This window comes from Oncorhynchus mykiss, chromosome 4 (genome assembly GCF_057628025.1).
Source record: "Oncorhynchus mykiss isolate SJ-2025 chromosome 4, ASM5762802v1, whole genome shotgun sequence".
Classification (NCBI taxonomy): Eukaryota; Metazoa; Chordata; class Actinopteri; order Salmoniformes; family Salmonidae; genus Oncorhynchus; species Oncorhynchus mykiss.
In genome coordinates, this window is record NC_143025.1 from 93,849,507 (window position 1) to 93,871,679 (window position 22,173).

Below are 22,173 nucleotides of genomic sequence, written 5' to 3' on the forward strand. Positions count from 1 at the left end.
GGTGGTTGCTATGTTACCATTCCCGGTCTGCTAGGTGGTTGCTATGTTACCATACCCGGTCTGCTAGGTGGTTGCTATGTTACCATACCCGGTCTGCTAGGTTGTTGCTATGTTACCATACTCGGTCTGCTAGGTGGTTGATATGTTATCATACCCGGTCTGCTAGGTGGTTGCTATGTTACCATACCTGGTCTGCTAGGTGGTTGCTATGTTACCATACCCGGTCTGCTAGGTGGTTGCTATGTTATCACACCCAGTCTGCTAGGTGGTTGATATGTTACCATACCTGGTCTGCTAGGTGGTTGCTATGTTACCATACCCGGTCTGCTAGGTGATTGCCCTGAATGGAATAATCTACAACCCATGCTTCATCTAGATATGTTAGTGCCTCTCAATGGAATAGTCTACAACCCCTGCCTCGTCTAGATATGTTAGTGCCTCTCAATGGAATAATCTACAACCCATGCCTCGTCTAGATATGTTAGTGCCTCTCAATGGAATAATCTACAACCCATGCCTCATCTAGATATGTTAGTGACCCTGAATCGATTTAAAATATTGATGGGAGACTCTGTTACAGAGGAGTGTAACACCAGTCTCAACGTCAACAGTGAAGAGGCGACTCCGGGATGCTGGCCTTCTTGGCCAGAGTTCCTCTGTCCAGTGTCTGTGTTCTTTTGCCCATCTTAATCTTTTATTTTTATTGGCCAGTCTGAGATATGGCTTTTTCTTTGCAACTCTGCCTAGAAGACCAGCATCCCAGAGTCGTCTCTTCACTGTTGACGTTGAGACTGGTGTTTTACGGGTACTATTTAATGAAGCTGTAAGTTGAGGACTTGTGAGCCGTCTGTTTCTCAAACTAGACACTCTAATGTACTTGTCCTCTTGCTCAGTTGTGCACCGGGGCCTCCCACTCCTCTTTCTATTCTGGTTAGAGACAGTTTGCGCTGTTCTGTGAAGGGAGTAGTACACAGCGTTGTACCAGATCTTCAGTTTCTTGGCAATTTCTCGCATGGAATAGCCTTCATTTCTCAGATCAAGAATAGACTGACGAGTTTCAGAAGAAAGTTCTTTGTTTCTGGCCATTTTGCGCCTGTAATCGAACCCACAAATGCTGATGCTCCAGATACTCAACTAGTCTAAAGAAGGCCAGTTTTACTGCTTCTTTAATCAGTACAACAGTTTTCATCTGTGCTAACATAATTGCAAACGAGTTTTCTAATGATCAATTAGCTAATCCAAGTTTATTATTTTAAAAAGCTAACACAACGTGCCACTGGAACACAGGAGTGATGGTTGCTGATAATGTAGATATTATGTAGATATTCCATTTTAAAAAAATCTGCCGTTTCCAGCTACAACAGTCATTAATAACATTAACAATGTCTACACTGTATTTCTGATCAATTTGATGTTATTTTAATGGACAAAAAAAATGTGCTTTTCTTTCTAAGTGACCCCAACCAACCTTTTGTGTGGTAGTGTGTATATGTCTATATGTCATTTTAAGTGTATATGCACGTTAGATATCTGTTTCCTCTGTTATGGTAAAGTTGTATGTTCCCTCAGGGCTGGACTACCGTAAGATGACCGATGAGGTGTCGGATCCCCTGGCCGCTCTGGAACCCGTTCTAACCAGTCAGAATGTCCTGTCCATCTCCAAACTGGCCAATCGGCTCCCTCGCCCAGGAGGGGGTGTGGTTTCTGCTAGCGCAGTGCACGCAACCTGGCTAAGGAAGCTGTTCTGGAGGGGAGACCCACAGGTAATTATTTATCTACCTGGCGAGGGAAGGTGTTCTGGAGGGGAGACCCAGAACCTTTATTTCAACTGAGACAGATTGACAGAAGAAGTAGTGGTAGTGACTGGTTATAGTAGTGGTAGTGACTGGTTATAGTTATAGTAGTGGTAGTGACTGGTTATAGTAGTGGTAGTGACTGGTTATAGTAGTGGTAGTGACTGGTTATAGTAGTGGTAGTGACTGGTTGTAGTAGTGGTAGTGACTGGTTATGGTTATAGTTGTGACTGGTTATAGTAGTGGTAGTGACTGGTTATAGTAGTGGTAGTGACTGGTTATAGTAGTGGTAGTGACTGGTTATAGTAGTGGTAGTGACTGGTTATGGTTATAGTAGTGACTGGTTATAGTAGTGGTAGTGACTGGTTATAGTAGTGGTAGTGACTGGTTATAGTAGTGGTAGTGACTGGTTATAGTAGTGGTAGTGACTGGTTATAGTAGTGGTAGTGACTGGTTATAGTAGTGGTAGTGACTGGTTATAGTAGTGGTAGTGACTGGTTATGGTTATAGTAGTGACTGGTTATAGTAGTGGTAGTGACTGGTTATAGTAGTGGTAGTGACTGGTTATAGTAGTGGTAGTGACTGGTTATAGTAGTGGTAGTGACTGGTTATAGTAGTGGTAGTGTCTGGTTATAGTAGTGGTAGTGTCTGGTTATAGTAGTGGTAGTGACTGGTTATAGTAGTGGTAGTGACTGGTTATAGTAGTGGTAGTGACTGGTTATATTAGTGGTAGTGACTGGTTAGTTATAGTAGTGGTAGTGTCTACAGTAGGTCGGTCTGTCAGCCTGCTGGTGGTCAGTTTGTCAGCCTGCTGGTGGTCGGTCGGTCTGTCAGCCTGCTATAACCTGAATTTACAATGTTATATTGAGATGTTGTGTCACTGGCTGACACACAATACCTCATAATGTCAAAGTGGAATTATGGTTTTACAAATTAATATAAAATGGAAAGCTGAAATGTCACGAGTCTAGGTAGTTAACACCTTTTTTATGGCAAGCAAAAATAAGTCGAGAGTTAAAATGTGCTTAAGTCACAATAAGTTGCAATACTTTGCATGGACTCACTCTGTGTTCAATAATAATATTTATTATGGTCTTTTTTTAATGACTACCTCATCTCTGTACCACACACATACAATTATCTGCAAAGTCCTTCAGTCGAGCAGTACATTTCAAACACAAATGCAATGCCTTGCAAAGAAGGGCACCTATTGGTAGATGGGTAAAAATAAAACAGCAGACATTGAATATCCCTTGGAGCATGGTGAAGTTATTCATTACACTTTGGATGGTGTATCAATACACCCAGTCACCACAAAGATACAGGCGTCCTTCCTAACTCAGTTGCCGGAGAGGAAGGAAACTGCTCAGGGATTTCACCATGAGGCCAATGGTGACTTTAAAACAGTTACATAGTTTAATGGCTGTGATAGGAGAAAACTGAGGATGGATCAACAACATGGTAGTTACTCCACAATACTAACCTAAATGACAGAGTTTAATGGCTGTGGTGGGAGAAAACTGAGGATGGATCAACAACATTGTAGTTACTCCACAATACTAACCTAAATGACATAGTTTAATGGCTGTGATGGGAGAAAACTGAGGATGGATCAACAACATTGTAGTTACTCCACAATACTAACCTAAATGACATAGTTTAATGGCTGTGATGGGAGAAAACTGAGGATGGATCAACAACATTGTAGTTACTCCACAATACTAACCTAAATGACATAGTTTAATGGCTGTGATGGGAGAAAACTGAGGATGGATCAACAACATGGTAGTTACTCCACAACACTAACCTAAATGACATAGTTTAATGGCTGTGATGGGAGAAAACTGAGGATGGATCAACAACATGGTAGTTACTCCACAATACTAACCTAAATGACATAGTTTAATGGCTGTGATGGGAGAAAACTGAGGATGGATCAACAACATGGTAGTTACTCCACAATACTAACCTAAATTACAGAGTGAAAAGAAGGAAGCCTGTACAGAATAAAAACTATTCCAAAACATGCATCCTGTTTGCAACAAGGCACTAAAATAATACTGTAAGGCAAAGAAATTAACTTTTTGGCCTGGATACAAAGTGTTTTGTTTGGGGCAAATCCAACACAGCACATCGCTGAGTACCACTTTTCATATTGTCAAGCATGGTGGTGGCTGCATCATGTTATGCTTGTCATCGGCAAGGACTAGGGAGTTATTTAGGATTTTAAAAAAGAAACTAAATAGAGCTAAGCATAGGCAACATCCTAGAGGAATACCTGGTTCAGTCTGCTTTCCACCAGACACTGGGAGATTAGTTCACATTTCAGCAGGACGATAACCTTAAACACAAGGGCAAATATACACTGGAGTTGCTTACCAAGACGATGGTGAATGTTCCTTAGTGGTCTAGCTACAGTTTTGACTTAAGTCTGCTTGAAAATCTATGGCAAGACTGGAAAATGGTTGTCTAGCAATGAACAACAACCAACTTGACCGAGCTTGGAGAATTTTTAAAAGTGTGCAAATATTGTACAGTTCAGGTGTGCAAAGCTCTTAGAGACTTACCCAGAAAGACTCACAGCTCTTAGAGACTTACCCAGAAAGACTCACAGCTCTTAGAGACTTACCCAGAAAGACTCACAGCTCTTAGAGACTTACCCAGAAAGACTCACAGCTCTTAGAGACTTACCCAGAAAGACTCACAGCTCTTAGAGACTTACCCAGAAAGACTCACAGCTCTTAGAGACTTACCCAGAAAGACTCACAGCTCTTAGAGACTTACCCAGAAAGACTCACAGCTCTTAGAGACTTACCCAGAAAGACTCACAGCTCTTAGAGACTTACCCAGAAAGACTCACAGCTCTTAGAGACTTACCCAGAAAGACTCACAGCTCTTAGAGACTTACCCAGAAAGACTCACAGCTCTTAGAGACTTACTCAGAAAGACTCACAGCTCTTAGAGACTTACCCAGAAAGACTCACAGCTCTTAGAGACTTACCCAGAAAGACTCACAGCTGTAATCGCTCTTAGAGACTTACCCAGAAAGACACACAGCTCTTAGAGACTTACCCAGAAAGACTCATTGCTGTAATCATTGCCAAAGGTGATTCTAACATGTATTGACTCAAGGGGTGTGAATACTGATGTAAATTAATTTTTTCTGTATAAAATGTTCACTAAATGTGCGAACATTAAAACATGTATTGTTCACTTAGATTTTTTGCGTATTGTGTGTTCGTGGGGGACGAAAAAAATGATCTATGTAAATCCATTTTGAATTCAGGCTGTAAATGTGGAATAAGTCAAAGGCTATGAATACTTTCTGAAGGCTCTGTATGTGGTTAATTACGGCTGGCATTATCTACAATCTGCCTCAATATCAATGTTGCTAGCTAAGGTACACAAGGCCAAGGCTATCTGGATGTGCTGGGAGTTAGAGCATCGAGCTTAGATTGTAGGATGGCCGGGGTGTTGTGCATGTCCCAGTTTAGGTCACCTAACAGGATGAACTCTGAAGATAGATGTGGGGCAATCAGTTCACATATGGTGTCCAGGGCACAGCTGGGGGCAGAGGGTGGTCTATAGCAGGCGGCAACGGTGAGAGACTTGTTTCTGGATTTTTTTTTTAAGTCGAAGCTCGAAATGTTTGGGTACAGACCTGGATAGTAAGACAGAACTCTGCAGGCTATCTCTGCAGTCCAGGATGATGGCTGGCTTCCTGTCCTCATAATCACAGCCGTTTTGTGCAGTGTGCTCAGGAGGACCACATTCTTGTTTCTCTTCGGGAGGTAAGAAACTAGAGGGGGGGGTGAAGGGAAACTTCTCCCCCATGTTGCGAGGAGTGCAGGGGGAAGCTCAGGCTTGTTCTTTCTGACTGTGCCAACCATGGTGATCTTCCTTTTCAGGAGCTGCTGGCTGAGTTCAATCAGTAGCTCACATGATCTCAATTTCTCATTGTGTGTGTGTGTGTGTGTGTCTTTGTGGTGTGTCAACGATTTTAATACTGCCGGATCAAAATGACCCTAAGACAATCTTTGTCCCCTAGTGTTGTACAGGTTTCATGGAAATATGAACAAAGGAGATGTTTCACTTTTTCTAATGTTGGGGTCACTCTAGGAAAAGTATTCAAATTTCAAGTTGAAAAAATGTAATTTAGGGTTTTTCTCTGCTATTAAATATAATGGCGAGTCATGTTTTACCCTTAAGACAACACAAGGCTTAAAGTAATGATGGACTGTCGTTTCTCTTTGCTTATTTGATCTGTTCTTGCCATAATATGGACTTGGTCTTTTACCAAATAAGGCTATCTTCTGTATACCACCCCTACCTTGTCACAACACAACTGATTGTCTCAAACGCATTAAGAAGGAAAGAAGTTCCACAAATTAACTTTTAACAAGACACACCTGTTAATTGAAATGCATTCCAGGTGATATATTTTGATTTGTTTACCACTTACTACATGATTCCATATGTGTTATTTCACAGTTTTGATGTCTTCACTTTTATTCTACAATGTAGAAAATAGTCAAAATAAAGGAAAGCCCTTGAATGATTAGGTGTGTCCAAACTATTGTCAGCTAGCACGCCTAACAACCGGTCAGCTAGCACGCCTAACAACCGGTCAGCTAGCACGCCTAACAACCGGTCAGCTAGCACACCTAAAAACATGTACCCTCCTCTTTTCTAAAGGTTTTAAAGAGACCCCCCCAGACAGAGCAGGACTACCTTCACGCCTATGACACCTGCGCAAAATACTTGGACAGACTGCTTCCTGCTGATGCTGTCCACTTCCTGGATGACATAACGTTCTCTCCACTAGCAGTCAATCAGGTGAGGATGTGATGGTGATGATGGTGGTCATTATGGTGATGATGGGGACGAAGACGGTAGTGGTGGTGGAGGTTGTGATGAGAATTATGATAATAATGGTGGGGTTGATGCTGAGTTAAGTTGATTAGGATCCCCATTAACTACTGAACACACAGCAGCTACTCTTCGTGGGGTCCATTTACTACTGAATATGTAGCAGCTACTCTTCCTGGGGTTCATTAACATGTAGCAGCTACTCTTCCTGGGGTTCATTAACATGTTTCAGCTACTCTTCCTGGGGTCCATTTACTACTGAATATGTAGCAGCTACTCTTCCTGGGGTCCATTAACATGTAGCAGCTACTCTTCCTGGGGTCCATTTACTACTGAATATGTAGCAGCTACTCTTCCTGGGGTCCATTAACTACTGAACATGTAGCAGCTACTCTACCTGGGGTTCATTAACATGTAGCAGCTACTCTTCCTGGGGTTCATTAACATGTAGCAGCTACTCTTCCTGGGGTTCATTAACATGTAGCAGCTACTCTTCCTGGGGTCCATTAACTACTGAACATGTAGCAGCTACTCTACCTAGGGTCCATTAACTACTGAATATGCAGCAGCTACTCTTCCTGGGGTCCATTAACATGTAGCATCTACTCTTCCTGGGGTCCATTAACTACTGAACATGTAGCAGCTACTCTTCCTGGGGTCCATTAACTACTGAACATGTAGCAGCTACTCTACCTGAGGTCCATTAACTACTGAACATGTAGCAGCTACTCTACCTGGGGTCCATTAACATGTAGCATCTACTCTTCCTGGGGTCCATTAACTACTGAATATGCAGCAGCTACTCTTCCTGGGGTCCATTAACATGTAGCAGCTACTCTACCTGGGGTCCATTAACATGTAGCAGCTACTCTACCTGGGGTCCATTAACATGTAGCAGCTACTCTACCTGGGGTCCATTAACATGTAGCAGCTACTCTACCTGGGGTCCATTAACATGTAGCAGCTACTCTACCTGGGGTCCATTAACATGTAGCAGCTACTCTACCTGGGGTTCATTAACATGTAGCAGCTACTCTTCCTGGGGTCCATTAACATGTAGCAGCTACTCTACCTGGGGTCCATTAACATGTAGCAGCTACTCTACCTGGGGTTCATTAACATGTAGCAGCTACTCTTCCTGGGGTCCATTAACTACTGAACATGTAGCAGCTACTCTTCCTGGGGTTCATTAACATGTAGCAGCTACTCTACCTGGGGTCCATTAACATGTAGCAGCTACTCTACCTGGGGTCCATTAACATGTAGCAGCTACTCTACCTGGGTTCCATTAACATGTAGCAGCTACTCTACCTGGGGTCCATTAACATGTAGCAGCTACTCTTCCTGGGGTTCATTAATATGTAGCAGCTACTCTTCCTGGGGTCCATTAACTACTGAACATGTAGCAGCTACTCTTCCTGGGGTCCATTAACTACTGAACATGTAGCAGCTACTCTTCCTGGGGTTCATTAACATGTAGCAGCTACTCTACCTGGGGTCCATTAACATGTAGCAGCTACTCTACCTGGGGTCCATTGACATGTAGCAGCTACTCTACCTGGGGTCCATTAACATGTAGCAGCTACTCTACCTGGGGTCCATTAACATGTAGCAGCTACTCTACCTGGGGTCCATTAATATGTAGCAGCTACTCTTCCTGGGGTCCATTAACTACTGAACATGTAGCAGCTACTCTACCTGGGGTCCATTAACTACTGAACATGTAGCAGCTACTCTTCCTGGGGTCCATTAACTACTGAATATGTAGCAGCTTCTCTTCTTGTGGTCCATTAACTACTGAATATGCAGCAGCTACTCTTCCTGGGGTCCATTAACTACTGAATATGCAGCAGCTACTCTTCCTGGGGTCCATTAACTACTGAACATGTAGCAGCTACTCTTCCTGGGGTTCATTAACATGTAGCAGCTACTCTTCCTGGGGTCCATTAACTACTGAACATGTAGCAGCTACTCTACCTGGGGTCCATTAACTACTGAACATGGAGCAGCTACTCTTCCTGGGGTCCATTAACTACTGAATATGTAGCAGCTACTCTTCCTGGGGTCCATTAACTACTGAATATGTAGCAGCTACTCTTTCTGGGGTCCATTAACTACTGAAAATGTAGCAGCTACTCTACCTGGGGTCCATTAACTACTGAACATGTAGCAGCTACTCTTCCTGGGGTCCATTAACTACTGAATATGTAGCAGCTACTCTTCCTGGGGTCCATTAACTACTGAATATGTAGCAGCTACTCTTCCTGGGGTCCATTAACTACTGAATATGCAGCAGCTACTCTTCCTGGGGTCCATTAACTACTGAACATGTAGCAGCTACTCTTCCTGGGGTTCATTAACATGTAGCAGCTACTCTTCCTGGGGTTCATTAACATGTAGCAGCTACTCTACCTGGGGTCCATTAACTACTGAACATGTAGCAGCTACTCTTCCTGGGATTCATTAACATGTAGCAGCTACTCTTCCTGGGGTCCATTAACATGTAGCAGCTACTCTACCTGGGTTCATTAACATGTAGCAGCTACTCTACCTGGGGTCCATTAACATGTAGCAGCTACTCTACCTGGGGTTCATTAACGTGTAGCAGCTACTCTTCCTGGGGTCCATTAACTACTGAACATGTAGCAGCTACTCTTCCTGGGGTCCATTAACATGTAGCAGCTACTCTTCCTGGGGTCCATTTACTACTGAACATGTAGCAGCTACTCTTCCTGGGGTTCATTAACATGTAGCAGCTACTCTACCTGGGGTCCATTAACATGTAGCAGCTACTCTTCCTGGGGTCCATTAACTACTGAACATGTAGCAGCTACTCTTCCTGGGGTTCATTAACATGTAGCAGCTACTCTACCTGGGGTCCATTAACATGTAGCAGCTACTCTACCTGGGGTCCATTAACATGTAGCAGCTACTCTACCTGGGGTCCATTAACATGTAGCAGCTACTCTTCCTGGGGTCCATTAACATGTAGCAGCTACTCTACCTGGGGTCCATTAACATGTAGCAGCTACTCTACCTGGGGTCCATTAACTATTGAACATTTAGCAGCTACTCTTCCTGGGGTCCATTAACTACTGAACATGTAGCAGCTACTCTACCTGGGGTCCATTAACATGTAGCAGCTACTCTACCTGGGGCCATTAACATGTAGCAGCTACTCTTCCTGGGGTCCATTAACATGTAGCAGCTACTCTACCTGGGGTCCATTAACATGTAGCAGCTACTCTTCCTGGGGTCCATTAACTACTGAACATGTAGCAGCTACTCTTCCTGGGGTTCATTAACATGTAGCAGCTACTCTTCCTGGGGTCCATTAACTACTGAACATGTAGCAGCTACTCTTCCTGGGGTTCATTAACATGTAGCAGCTACTCTTCCTGGGGTTCATTAACATGTAGCAGCTACTCTTCCTGGGGTTCATTAACATGTAGCATCTACTCTTCCTGGGGTTCATTAACATGTAGCAGCTACTCTTCCTGGGGTTCATTAACATGTAGCAGCTACTCTTCCTGGGGTTCATTAACATGTAGCAGCTACTCTACCTGGGGTCCATTAACATGTAGCAGCTACTCTTCCTGGGGTTCATTAACATGTAGCAGCTACTCTTCCTGGGGTTCATTAACATGTAGCAGCTACTCTACCTGGGGTCCATTAACTACTGAACATGTAGCAGCTACTCTTCCTGGGGTTCATTAACATGTAGCAGCTACTCTACCTGGGGTCCATTAACATGTAGCAGCTACTCTACCTGGGGTCCATTAACATGTAGCAGCTACTCTACCTGGGGTCCATTAACATGTAGCAGCTACTCTACCTGGGGTTCATTAACATGTAGCAGCTACTCGTCCTGGGGTTCATTAACATGTAGCAGCTACTCTACCTGGGGTCCATTAACATGTAGCAGCTACTCTTCCTGGGGTCCATTAACTACTGAACATGTAGCAGCTACTCTTCCTGGGGTTCATTAATTAACATGTAGCAGCTACTCTACCTGGGGTCCATTAACATGTAGCAGCTACTCTACCTGGGGTCCATTAACATGTAGCAGCTACTCTACCTGGGGTCCATTAACATGTAGCAGCTACTCTACCTGGGGTCCATTAACATGTAGCAGCTACTCTACCTGGGGTCCATTAACATGTAGCAGCTACTCTTCCTGGGGTCCATTAACTACTGAACATGTAGCAGCTACTCTTCCTGGGGTTCATTAACATGTAGCAGCTACTCTACCTGGGGTTCATTAACATGTAGCAGCTACTCTTCCTGGGGTCCATTAACTACTGAATATGCAGCAGCTACTCTTCCTGGGGTCCATTAACTACTGAATATGCAGCAGCTACTCTTCCTGGGGTCCATTAACTACTGAACATGTAGCAGCTACTCTTCCTGGGGTTCATTAACATGTAGCAGCTACTCTACCTGGGGTCCATTAACATGTAGCAGCTACTCTACCTGGGGTCCATTAACATGTAGCAGCTACTCTACCTGGGGTCCATTAACATGTAGCAGCTACTCTACCTGGGGTTCATTAATATGTAGCAGCTACTCTTCCTGGGGTCCATTAACTACTGAACATGTAGCAGCTACTCTTCCTGGGGTCCATTAACTACTGAACATGTAGCAGCTACTCTTCCTGGGGTTCATTAACATGTAGCAGCTACTCTACCTGGGGTCCATTAACATGTAGCAGCTACTCTACCTGGGGTCCATTAACATGTAGCAGCTACTCTACCTGGGGTCCATTAACATGTAGCAGCTACTCTACCTGGGGTCCATTAATATGTAGCAGCTACTCTTCCTGGGGTCCATTAACTACTGAACATGTAGCAGCTACTCTACCTGGGGTCCATTAACTACTGAACATGTAGCAGCTACTCTTCCTGGGATTCATTAACATGTAGCAGCTACTCTTCCTGGGGTCCATTAACATGTAGCAGCTACTCTACCTGGGTTCATTAACATGTAGCAGCTACTCTACCTGGGGTCCATTAACATGTAGCAGCTACTCTACCTGGGGTTCATTAACGTGTAGCAGCTACTCTTCCTGGGGTCCATTAACTACTGAACATGTAGCAGCTACTCTTCCTGGGGTCCATTAACATTTAGCAGCTACTCTTCCTGGGGTCCATTTACTACTGAACATGTAGCAGCTACTCTTCCTGGGGTTCATTAACATGTAGCAGCTACTCTTCCTGGGGTTCATTAACATGTAGCAGCTACTCTACCTGGGGTCCATTAACATGTAGCAGCTACTCTTCCTGGGGTCCATTAACTACTGAACATGTAGCAGCTACTCTTCCTGGGGTTCATTAACATGTAGCAGCTACTCTACCTGGGGTCCATTAACATGTAGCAGCTACTCTACCTGGGGTCCATTAACATGTAGCAGCTACTCTACCTGGGGTCCATTAACATGTAGCAGCTACTCTTCCTGGGGTCCATTAACATGTAGCAGCTACTCTACCTGGGGTCCATTAACATGTAGCAGCTACTCTACCTGGGGTCCATTAACTACTGAACATTTAGCAGCTACTCTTCCTGGGGTCCATTAACTACTGAACATGTAGCAGCTACTCTACCTGGGGTCCATTAACATGTAGCAGCTACTCTACCTGGGGCCATTAACATGTAGCAGCTACTCTTCCTGGGGTCCATTAACATGTAGCAGCTACTCTACCTGGGGTCCATTAACATGTAGCAGCTACTCTTCCTGGGGTCCATTAACTACTGAACATGTAGCAGCTACTCTTCCTGGGGTTCATTAACATGTAGCAGCTACTCTTCCTGGGGTCCATTAACTACTGAACATGTAGCAGCTACTCTTCCTGGGGTTCATTAACATGTAGCAGCTACTCTTCCTGGGGTTCATTAACATGTAGCAGCTACTCTTCCTGGGGTTCATTAACATGTAGCATCTACTCTTCCTGGGGTTCATTAACATGTAGCAGCTACTCTTCCTGGGGTTCATTAACATGTAGCAGCTACTCTTCCTGGGGTTCATTAACATGTAGCAGCTACTCTACCTGGGGTCCATTAACATGTAGCAGCTACTCTTCCTGGGGTTCATTAACATGTAGCAGCTACTCTTCCTGGGGTTCATTAACATGTAGCAGCTACTCTACCTGGGGTCCATTAACTACTGAACATGTAGCAGCTACTCTTCCTGGGGTTCATTAACATGTAGCAGCTACTCTACCTGGGGTCCATTAACATGTAGCAGCTACTCTACCTGGGGTCCATTAACATGTAGCAGCTACTCTACCTGGGGTCCATTAACATGTAGCAGCTACTCTACCTGGGGTTCATTAACATGTAGCAGCTACTCGTCCTGGGGTTCATTAACATGTAGCAGCTACTCTACCTGGGGTCCATTAACATGTAGCAGCTACTCTTCCTGGGGTCCATTAACTACTGAACATGTAGCAGCTACTCTTCCTGGGGTTCATTAATTAACATGTAGCAGCTACTCTACCTGGGGTCCATTAACATGTAGCAGCTACTCTACCTGGGGTCCATTAACATGTAGCAGCTACTCTACCTGGGGTCCATTAACATGTAGCAGCTACTCTACCTGGGGTCCATTAACATGTAGCAGCTACTCTACCTGGGGTCCATTAACATGTAGCAGCTACTCTTCCTGGGGTCCATTAACTACTGAACATGTAGCAGCTACTCTTCCTGGGGTTCATTAACATGTAGCAGCTACTCTACCTGGGGTTCATTAACATGTAGCAGCTACTCTTCCTGGGGTTCATTAACATGTAGCAGCTACTCTTCCTGGGGTCCATTAACTACTGAACATGTAGCAGCTACTCTTCTTGGGGTCCATTAACTACTGAATATGTAGCAGCTACTCTTCCTGGGGTTCATTAACATGTAGCATCTACTCTACCTGGGGTCCATTAACATGTAGCAGCTACTCTACCTGGGGTCCATTAACATGTAGCAGCTACTCTACCTGGGGTCCATTAACATGTAGCAGCTACTCTTCCTGGGGTTCATTAACATGTATCAGCTACTCTTCCTGGGGTTCATTAACATGTAGCAGCTACTCTTCCTGTGGTCCATTAACTACTGAACATGTAGCAGCTACTCTTCCTGGGGTTCATTAACATGTAGCAGCTACTCTACCTGGGGTTCATTAACATGTATCAGCTACTCTACCTGGGGTCCATTAACATGTAGCAGCTACTCTACCTGGGGTCCATTAACATGTAGCAGCTACTCTACCTGGTGTCCATTAACATGTAGCAGCTACTCTTCCTGGGGTTCATTAACATGTAGCAGCTACTCTTCCTGGGGTCCATTAACTACTGAACATGTAGCAGCTACTCTTCCTGGGGTACATTAACTACTGAATATGTAGCAGCTACTCTACCTGGGGTTCATTAACATGTAGCAGCTACTCTACCTGGGGTCCATTAACATGTAGCAGCTACTCTTCCTGGGGTCCATTAACTACTGAATATGTAGCAGCTACTCTTCCTGGGGTTCATTAACATGTATCAGCTACTCTACCTGGGGTCCATTAACATGTAGCAGCTACTCTACCTGGGGTCCATTAACATGTAGCAGCTACTCTTCCTGGGGTTCATTAACATGTATCAGCTACTCTACCATTGGTCCATTAACATGTAGCAGCTACTCTACCTGGGGTCCATTAACATGTAGCAGCTACTCTTCCTGGGGTTCATTAACATGTAGCAGCTACTCTTCCTGGGGTTCATTAACATGTAGCAGCTACTCTTCCTGGGATCCATTAACATGTAGCAGCTACTCTTCCTGGGGTCCATTAACTACTGAACATGTAGCAGCTACTCTTCCTGGGTCCATTAACTACTGAATATGTAGCAGCTACTCTTCCTGGGGTCCATTAACATGTAGTATCTACTCTTCCTGGGGTCCATTAATATGTAGCAGCTACTCTACCTGGGGTCCATTAACTACTGAACATGTAGCAGCTACTCTTCCTGGGGTCCATTAACTACTGAACATGTAGCAGCTACTCTTCCTGGGGTCCATTAACTACTGAACATGTAGCAGCTACTCTTCCTGGGGTCCATTAACTACTGAACATGTAGCAGCTACTCTTCCTGGGGTCCATTTAACTACTGAACATGTAGCAGCTACTCTTCCTGGGGTTCATTAACATGTAGCAGCTACTCTACCTGGGGTCCATTAACATGTAGCAGCTACTCTTCCTGGGGTTCATTAACATGTTTCAGCTACTCTTCCTGGGGTTCATTAACATCTATCAGCTACTCTACCTGGGGTCCATTAACTACTGAACATGTAGCAGCTACTCTTCCTGGGGTTCATTAACATGTAGCAGCTACTCTTCCTGGGGTTCATTAACATCTATCAGCTACTCTACCTGGGGTCCATTAACTACTGAACATGTAGCAGCTACTCTTCCTGGGGTTCATTAACATGTAGCAGCTACTCTTCCTGGGGTTCATTAACATGTTTCAGCTACTCTTCCTGGGGTTCATTAACATCTATCAGCTACTCTACCTGGGGTCCATTAACTACTGAACATGTAGCAGCTACTCTTCCTGGGGTTCATTAACATGTAGCAGCTACTCTACCTGGGGTCCATTAACATGTAGCAGCTACTCTTCCTGGGGTTCATTAACATCTATCAGCTACTCTTCCTGGGGTCCATTAACTACTGAACATGTAGCAGCTACTCTTCCTGGGGTTCATTAACATGTAGCAGCTACTCTACCTGGGGTCCATTAACATGTAGCAGCTACTCTTCCTGCGGTCCACACAAAACGTACACATACACGACACAGAACAGTAATGGACAAGAACATTCCCTTTAAAACATTTAAAAAATATATATGAATATAATAAGAGTTATATATGGGAAAGACACCAAGAGACAAAAATAATATTTACACACTATTCATATATGCATATTGTTAAATACAGTTAAATCAGAGCTTTGGAAAGAGAGCAGCTTTGATTCATTGTTTTTTTTTAAATCTAAACGTGCTTTTTGCCTGAGTTTCCTCCGGTGGCAGAGCAGTCCGTGGTGACATGGTTCTAAACATAGTGACACATTAAGTCTGTTTGTGGTTTGGGTACAGTGCAGAAACCCTTAGTGGCGTTTCTGCTGGGGATGTCTGTCTGTTTTGAAGTGTATGCAAATTGACTATGCAAGTTGTGAGGTGTTTTCAACAGTCGAATGTTTCTTAAAAAAGACTAGAAGAGAAGTAGTTTTAATTTCACCTCAACCAGGAAAGACTATCATGTTGTTAGTTCTGTTTGTGCGGTGAAATTGTGCTGTTTTGAGTCAACTGCAGCTTTTGACAGGTCTTTCTTCACTGTACCTGACCATGTTACCAGTCATCAAGATGGGACGCGACCACAGCCTCAACAACTAGTACGGTTGATCTGTGTGAAAAAGAGATGTTTTCATAACAGACGTGCCTCTCGCCATCTTCACAACAACTTTGTCAATATGACTCGACTGCGATAACTGACGTTTCCAGTAGTGAGTTAAATGGGTCCTTCACATCAGTTGTTGGAAGAGGTCTCCAGTTTATCAGTATACTGGTGTAGCTATGCACGTCAGTTGCTAGGCAACTTGGTAACTGGCAGCAAGCAACACATCTTGAAAAAGATATTGAAAATGTTGACAATTTTTTGTAACTCAGTTAACATAATTAGAAAAACAATAGTTGTCATTAAACCGCTAACCACAGAGGACCTCTGAAATATCAATAAGCTAATGTGCTATTAGCGTTAGCAAAATTTAAAAAAAACAAGCTTGGAACACACGCTAATGTCCTAATGAAGGACCAAATCATTCACACGCAGGTGCAGCTTTTGAAAAGAAAAACTATGGGCTTGAAATTAATATAGATCTAAGGTCGTTACAACAACCAATGCAAAGAGAGAACCCTGAGGGACAACCCAGAGATGTTTTATAACTTCAGTGGACCTGCAGTCTGGCACTCTGCAATCACTGCTGCCCTACCCTATACCAGGAAGGAACTCTGTTATCACTGCTGCCCTAAACTATACCAGGAAGGAACTCTGTTATCACTGCTGCCCTAAACTATACCAGGAAGGAACTCTGTTATCACTGCTGCCCTACCCTATACCAGGAAGGAACTCTGTTATCACTGCTGCCCTACCCTATACCAGGAAGGAACTCTGTTATCACTGCTGCCCTAAACTATACCAGGAAGGAACTCTGTTATCACTGCTGCCCTACCCTATACCAGGAAGGAACTCTGTTAACACTGCTGCCCTAAACTATACCAGGAAGGATCTCTGTTATCACTGCTGCCCTACCCTATACCAGGAAGGAACTCTGTTATCACTGCTGCCCTACCCTATACCAGGAAGGAACTCTGTTATCACTGCTGCCCTACCCTATACCAGGAAGGAACTCTGTTATCACTGCTGCCCTAAACTATACCAGGAAGGAACTCTGTTGTCACTGCTGCCCTACCCTATACCAGGAAGGAACTCTGCAATCACTGCTGCCCTACCCTATACCAGGAAGGAACTCTGTTGTCACTGCTGCCCTACCCTATACCAGGAAGGAACTCTGCAATCACTGCTGCCCTACCCTATACCAGGAAGGAACTCTGTTGTCACTGCTGCCCTACCCTATACCAGGAAGGAACTCTGTTATCACTGCTGCCCTAAACTATACCAGGAAGGAACTCTGTTATCACTGCTGCCCTACCCTATACCAGGAAGGAACTATATCACTGCTGCCCTACCCTATACCAGGAAGGAACTCTGTTATCACTGCTGCCCTACCCTATACCAGGAAGGAACTATATCACTGCTGCCCTAAACTATACCAGGAAGGAACTATATCACTGCTGCCCTAAACTATACCAGGAAGGAACTCTGTTATCACTGCTGCCCTAAACTATACCAGGAAGGAACTATATCACTGCTGCCCTACCCTATACCAGGAAGGAACTCTGTTGTCACTGCTGCCCTAAACTATACCAGGAAGGAACTATATCACTGCTGCCCTACCCTATACCAGGAAGGAACTATATCACTGCTGCCCTACCCTATACCAGGAAGGAACTATATCACTGCTGCCCTACCCTATACCAGGAAGGAACTCTGTTATCACTGCTGCCCTACCCTATACCAGGAAGGAACTATATCACTGCTGCCCTACCCTATACCAGGAAGGAACTCTGTTATCACTGCTGCCCTAAACTATACCAGGAAGGAACTATATCACTGCTGCCCTACCCTATACCAGGAAGGAACTATATCACTGCTGCCCTACCCTATACCAGGAAGGAACTATATCACTGCTGCCCTACCCTATACCAGGAAGGAACTCTGTTATCACTGCTGCCCTACCCTATACCAGGAAGGAACTATATCACTGCTGCCCTACCCTATACCAGGAAGGAACTCTGTTATCACTGCTGCCCTAAACTATACCAGGAAGGAACTATATCACTGCTGCCCTACCCTATACCAGGAAGGAACTATATCACTGCTGCCCTACCCTATACAAGGAAGGAACTCTATCACTGCTGCCCTACCCTATACCAGGAAGGAACTCTGTTATCACTGCTGCCCTACCCTATACCAGGAAGGAACTATATCACTGCTGCCCTACCCTATACCAGGAAGGAACTCTGTTATCACTGCTGCCCTAAACTATACCAGGAAGGAACTATATCACTGCTGCCCTACCCTATACCAGGAAGGAACTATATCACTGCTGCCCTACCCTATACCAGGAAGGAACTCTATCACTGCTGCCCTACCCTATACCAGGAAGGAACTCTGTTATCACTGCTGCCCTACCCTATACCAGGAAGGAACTATATCACTGCTGCCCTACCCTATACCAGGAAGGAACTCTATCACTGCTGCCCTACCCTATACCAGGAAGGAACTATATCACCGCTGCCCTACCCTATACCAGGAAGGAACTCTATCACTGCTGCCCTACCCTATACCAGGAAGGAACTCTGTTATCACTGCTGCCCTACCCTATACCAGGAAGGAACTATATCACTGCTGCCCTAAACTATACCAGGAAGGAACTATATCACTGCTGCCCTACCCTATACCAGGAAGGAACTCTATCACTGCTGCCCTACCCTATACCAGGAAGGAACTCTGTTATCACTGCTGCCCTACCCTATACCAGGAAGGAACTATATCACTGCTGCCCTACCCTATACCAGGAAGGAACTCTATCACTGCTGCCCTACCCTATACCAGGAAGGAACTATATCACTGCTGCCCTACCCTATACCAGGAAGGAACTCTATCACTGCTGCCCTACCCTATACCAGGAAGGAACTCTGTTATCACTGCTGCCCTACCCTATACCAGGAAGGAACTATATCACTGCTGCCCTAAACTATACCAGGAAGGAACTATATCACTGCTGCCCTACCCTATACCAGGAAGGAACTCTATCACTGCTGCCCTACCCTATACCAGGAAGGAACTCTATCACTGCTGCCCTACCCTATACCAGGAAGGAACTCTGTTGTCACTGCTGCCCTACCCTGTACCAGGAAGGAACTATATCACTGCTGCCCTACCCTATACCAGGAAGGAACTCTGCTGTCACTGCTGCCCTACCCTATACCAGGAAGGAACTCTGTTATCACTGCTGCCCTACCCTATACCAGGAAGGAACTATATCACTGCTGCCCTAAACTATACCAGGAAGGAACTATATCACTGCTGCCCTAAACTATACCAGGAAGGAACTCTGTTATCACTGCTGCCCTAAACTATACCAGGAAGGAACTATATCACTGCTGCCCTACCCTATACCAGGAAGGAACTCTGTTGTCACTGCTGCCCTAAACTATACCAGGAAGGAACTATATCACTGCTGCCCTACCCTATACCAGGAAGGAACTATATCACTGCTGCCCTACCCTATACCAGGAAGGAACTATATCACTGCTGCCCTACCCTATACCAGGAAGGAACTCTGTTATCACTGCTGCCCTACCCTATACCAGGAAGGAACTATATCACTGCTGCCCTACCCTATACCAGGAAGGAACTCTGTTATCACTGCTGCCCTAAACTATACCAGGAAGGAACTATATCACTGCTGCCCTACCCTATACCAGGAAGGAACTATATCACTGCTGCCCTACCCTATACCAGGAAGGAACTATATCACTGCTGCCCTACCCTATACCAGGAAGGAACTCTGTTATCACTGCTGCCCTACCCTATACCAGGAAGGAACTATATCACTGCTGCCCTACCCTATACCAGGAAGGAACTCTGTTATCACTGCTGCCCTAAACTATACCAGGAAGGAACTATATCACTGCTGCCCTACCCTATACCAGGAAGGAACTATATCACTGCTGCCCTACCCTATACAAGGAAGGAACTCTATCACTGCTGCCCTACCCTATACCAAGAAGGAACTCTGTTATCACTGCTGCCCTACCCTATACCAGGAAGGAACTATATCACTGCTGCCCTACCCTATACCAGGAAGGAACTCTGTTATCACTGCTGCCCTAAACTATACCAGGAAGGAACTATATCACTGCTGCCCTACCCTATACCAGGAAGGAACTATATCACTGCTGCCCTACCCTATACCAGGAAGGAACTATATCACTGCTGCCCTACCCTATACCAGGAAGGAACTCTGTTATCACTGCTGCCCTACCCTATACCAGGAAGGAACTATATCACTGCTGCCCTACCCTATACCAGGAAGGAACTCTATCACTGCTGCCCTACCCTATACCAGGAAGGAACTATATCACTGCTGCCCTACCCTATACCAGGAAGGAACTCTATCACTGCTGCCCTACCCTATACCAGGAAGGAACTCTGTTATCACTGCTGCCCTACCCTATACCAGGAAGGAACTATATCACTGCTGCCCTAAACTATACCAGGAAGGAACTATATCACTGCTGCCCTACCCTATACCAGGAAGGAACTCTATCACTGCTGCCCTACCCTATACCAGGAAGGAACTCTGTTATCACTGCTGCCCTACCCTATACCAGGAAGGAACTATATCACTGCTGCCCTACCCTATACCAGGACGGAACTCTATCACTGCTGCCCTACCCTATACCAGGAAGGAACTATATCACTGCTGCCCTACCCTATACCAGGAAGGAACTCTATCACTGCTGCCCTACCCTATACCAGGAAGGAACTCTGTTATCACTGCTGCCCTACCCTATACCAGGAAGGAACTATATCACTGCTGCCCTAAACTATACCAGGAAGGAACTATATCACTGCTGCCCTACCCTATACCAGGAAGGAACTCTATCACTGCTGCCCTACCCTATACCAGGAAGGAACTCTATCACTGCTGCCCTACCCTATACCAGGAAGGAACTCTGTTGTCACTGCTGCCCTACCCTGTACCAGGAAGGAACTATATCACTGCTGCCCTACCCTATACCAGGAAGGAACTCTGCTGTCACTGCTGCCCTACCCTATACCAGGAAGGAACTCTGCTGTCACTGCTGCCCTACCCTATACCAGGAAGGAACTCTGCTGTCACTACTGCCCTAAACTATACCAGGAAGGAACTATATCACTGCTGCCCTACCTTATACCAGGAAGGAACTCTGCTGTCACTGCTGCCCTACCCTATACCAGGAAGGAACTCTGCTGTCACTGCTGCCCTACCCTATACCAGGAAGGAACTCTGTTATCACTGCTGCCCTAAACTATACCAGGAAGGAACTATATCACTGCTGCCCTACCCTATACCAGGAAGGAACTCTGTTGTCACTGCTGCCCTACCCTGTACCAGAAAGGAACTATATCACTGCTGCCCTACCCTATACCAGGAAGGAACTCTGCTGTCACTGCTGCCCTACCCTATACCAGGAAGGAACTCTGCTGTCACTGCTGCCCTAAACTATACCAGGAAGGAACTATATCACTGCTGCCCTACCCTATACCAGGAAGGAAATATATCACTGCTGCCCTACCCTATACCAGGAAGGAACTCTGTTATCACTGCTGCCCTAAACTATACCAGGAAGGAACAATATCACTGCTGCCCTACCCTATACCAGGAAGGAACTCTGTTAACACTGCTGCCCTAAACTATACCAGGAAGGAACTCTGCTGTCACTGCTGCCCTACCCTGTACCAGGAAGGAACTATATCACTGCTGCCCTACCCTGTACCAGGAAGGAACTATATCACTGCTGCCCTACCCTATACCAGGAAGGAACTATATCACTGCTGCCCTACCCTATACCAGGAAGGAACTCTATCACTGCTGCCCTACCCTATACCAGGAAGGAACTATATCACTGCTGCCCTACCCTATACCAGGAAGGAACTCTATCACTGCTGCCCTACCCTATACCAGGAAGGAACTCTGTTATCACTGCTGCCCTACCCTATACCAGGAAGGAACTATATCACTGCTGCCCTAAACTATACCAGGAAGGAACTATATCACTGCTGCCCTACCCTATACCAGGAAGGAACTCTATCACTGCTG

General features: G+C 45.2%; 1 protein-coding gene across 1 annotated transcript in view; it reads left to right on the top strand.

Annotated features, from left to right (window-relative positions):
• Nucleotides 1–22,173, top strand: part of nbas (NBAS subunit of NRZ tethering complex) — a 296,853-nt gene that overhangs the window by 201,533 nt on the left and 73,147 nt on the right. The window contains 2 exon segments of the mRNA XM_090233327.1: nt 1,570–1,763; nt 6,489–6,629. Of these exon segments, the coding sequence (XP_090089453.1) occupies nt 1,570–1,763; nt 6,489–6,629 (335 nt within the window).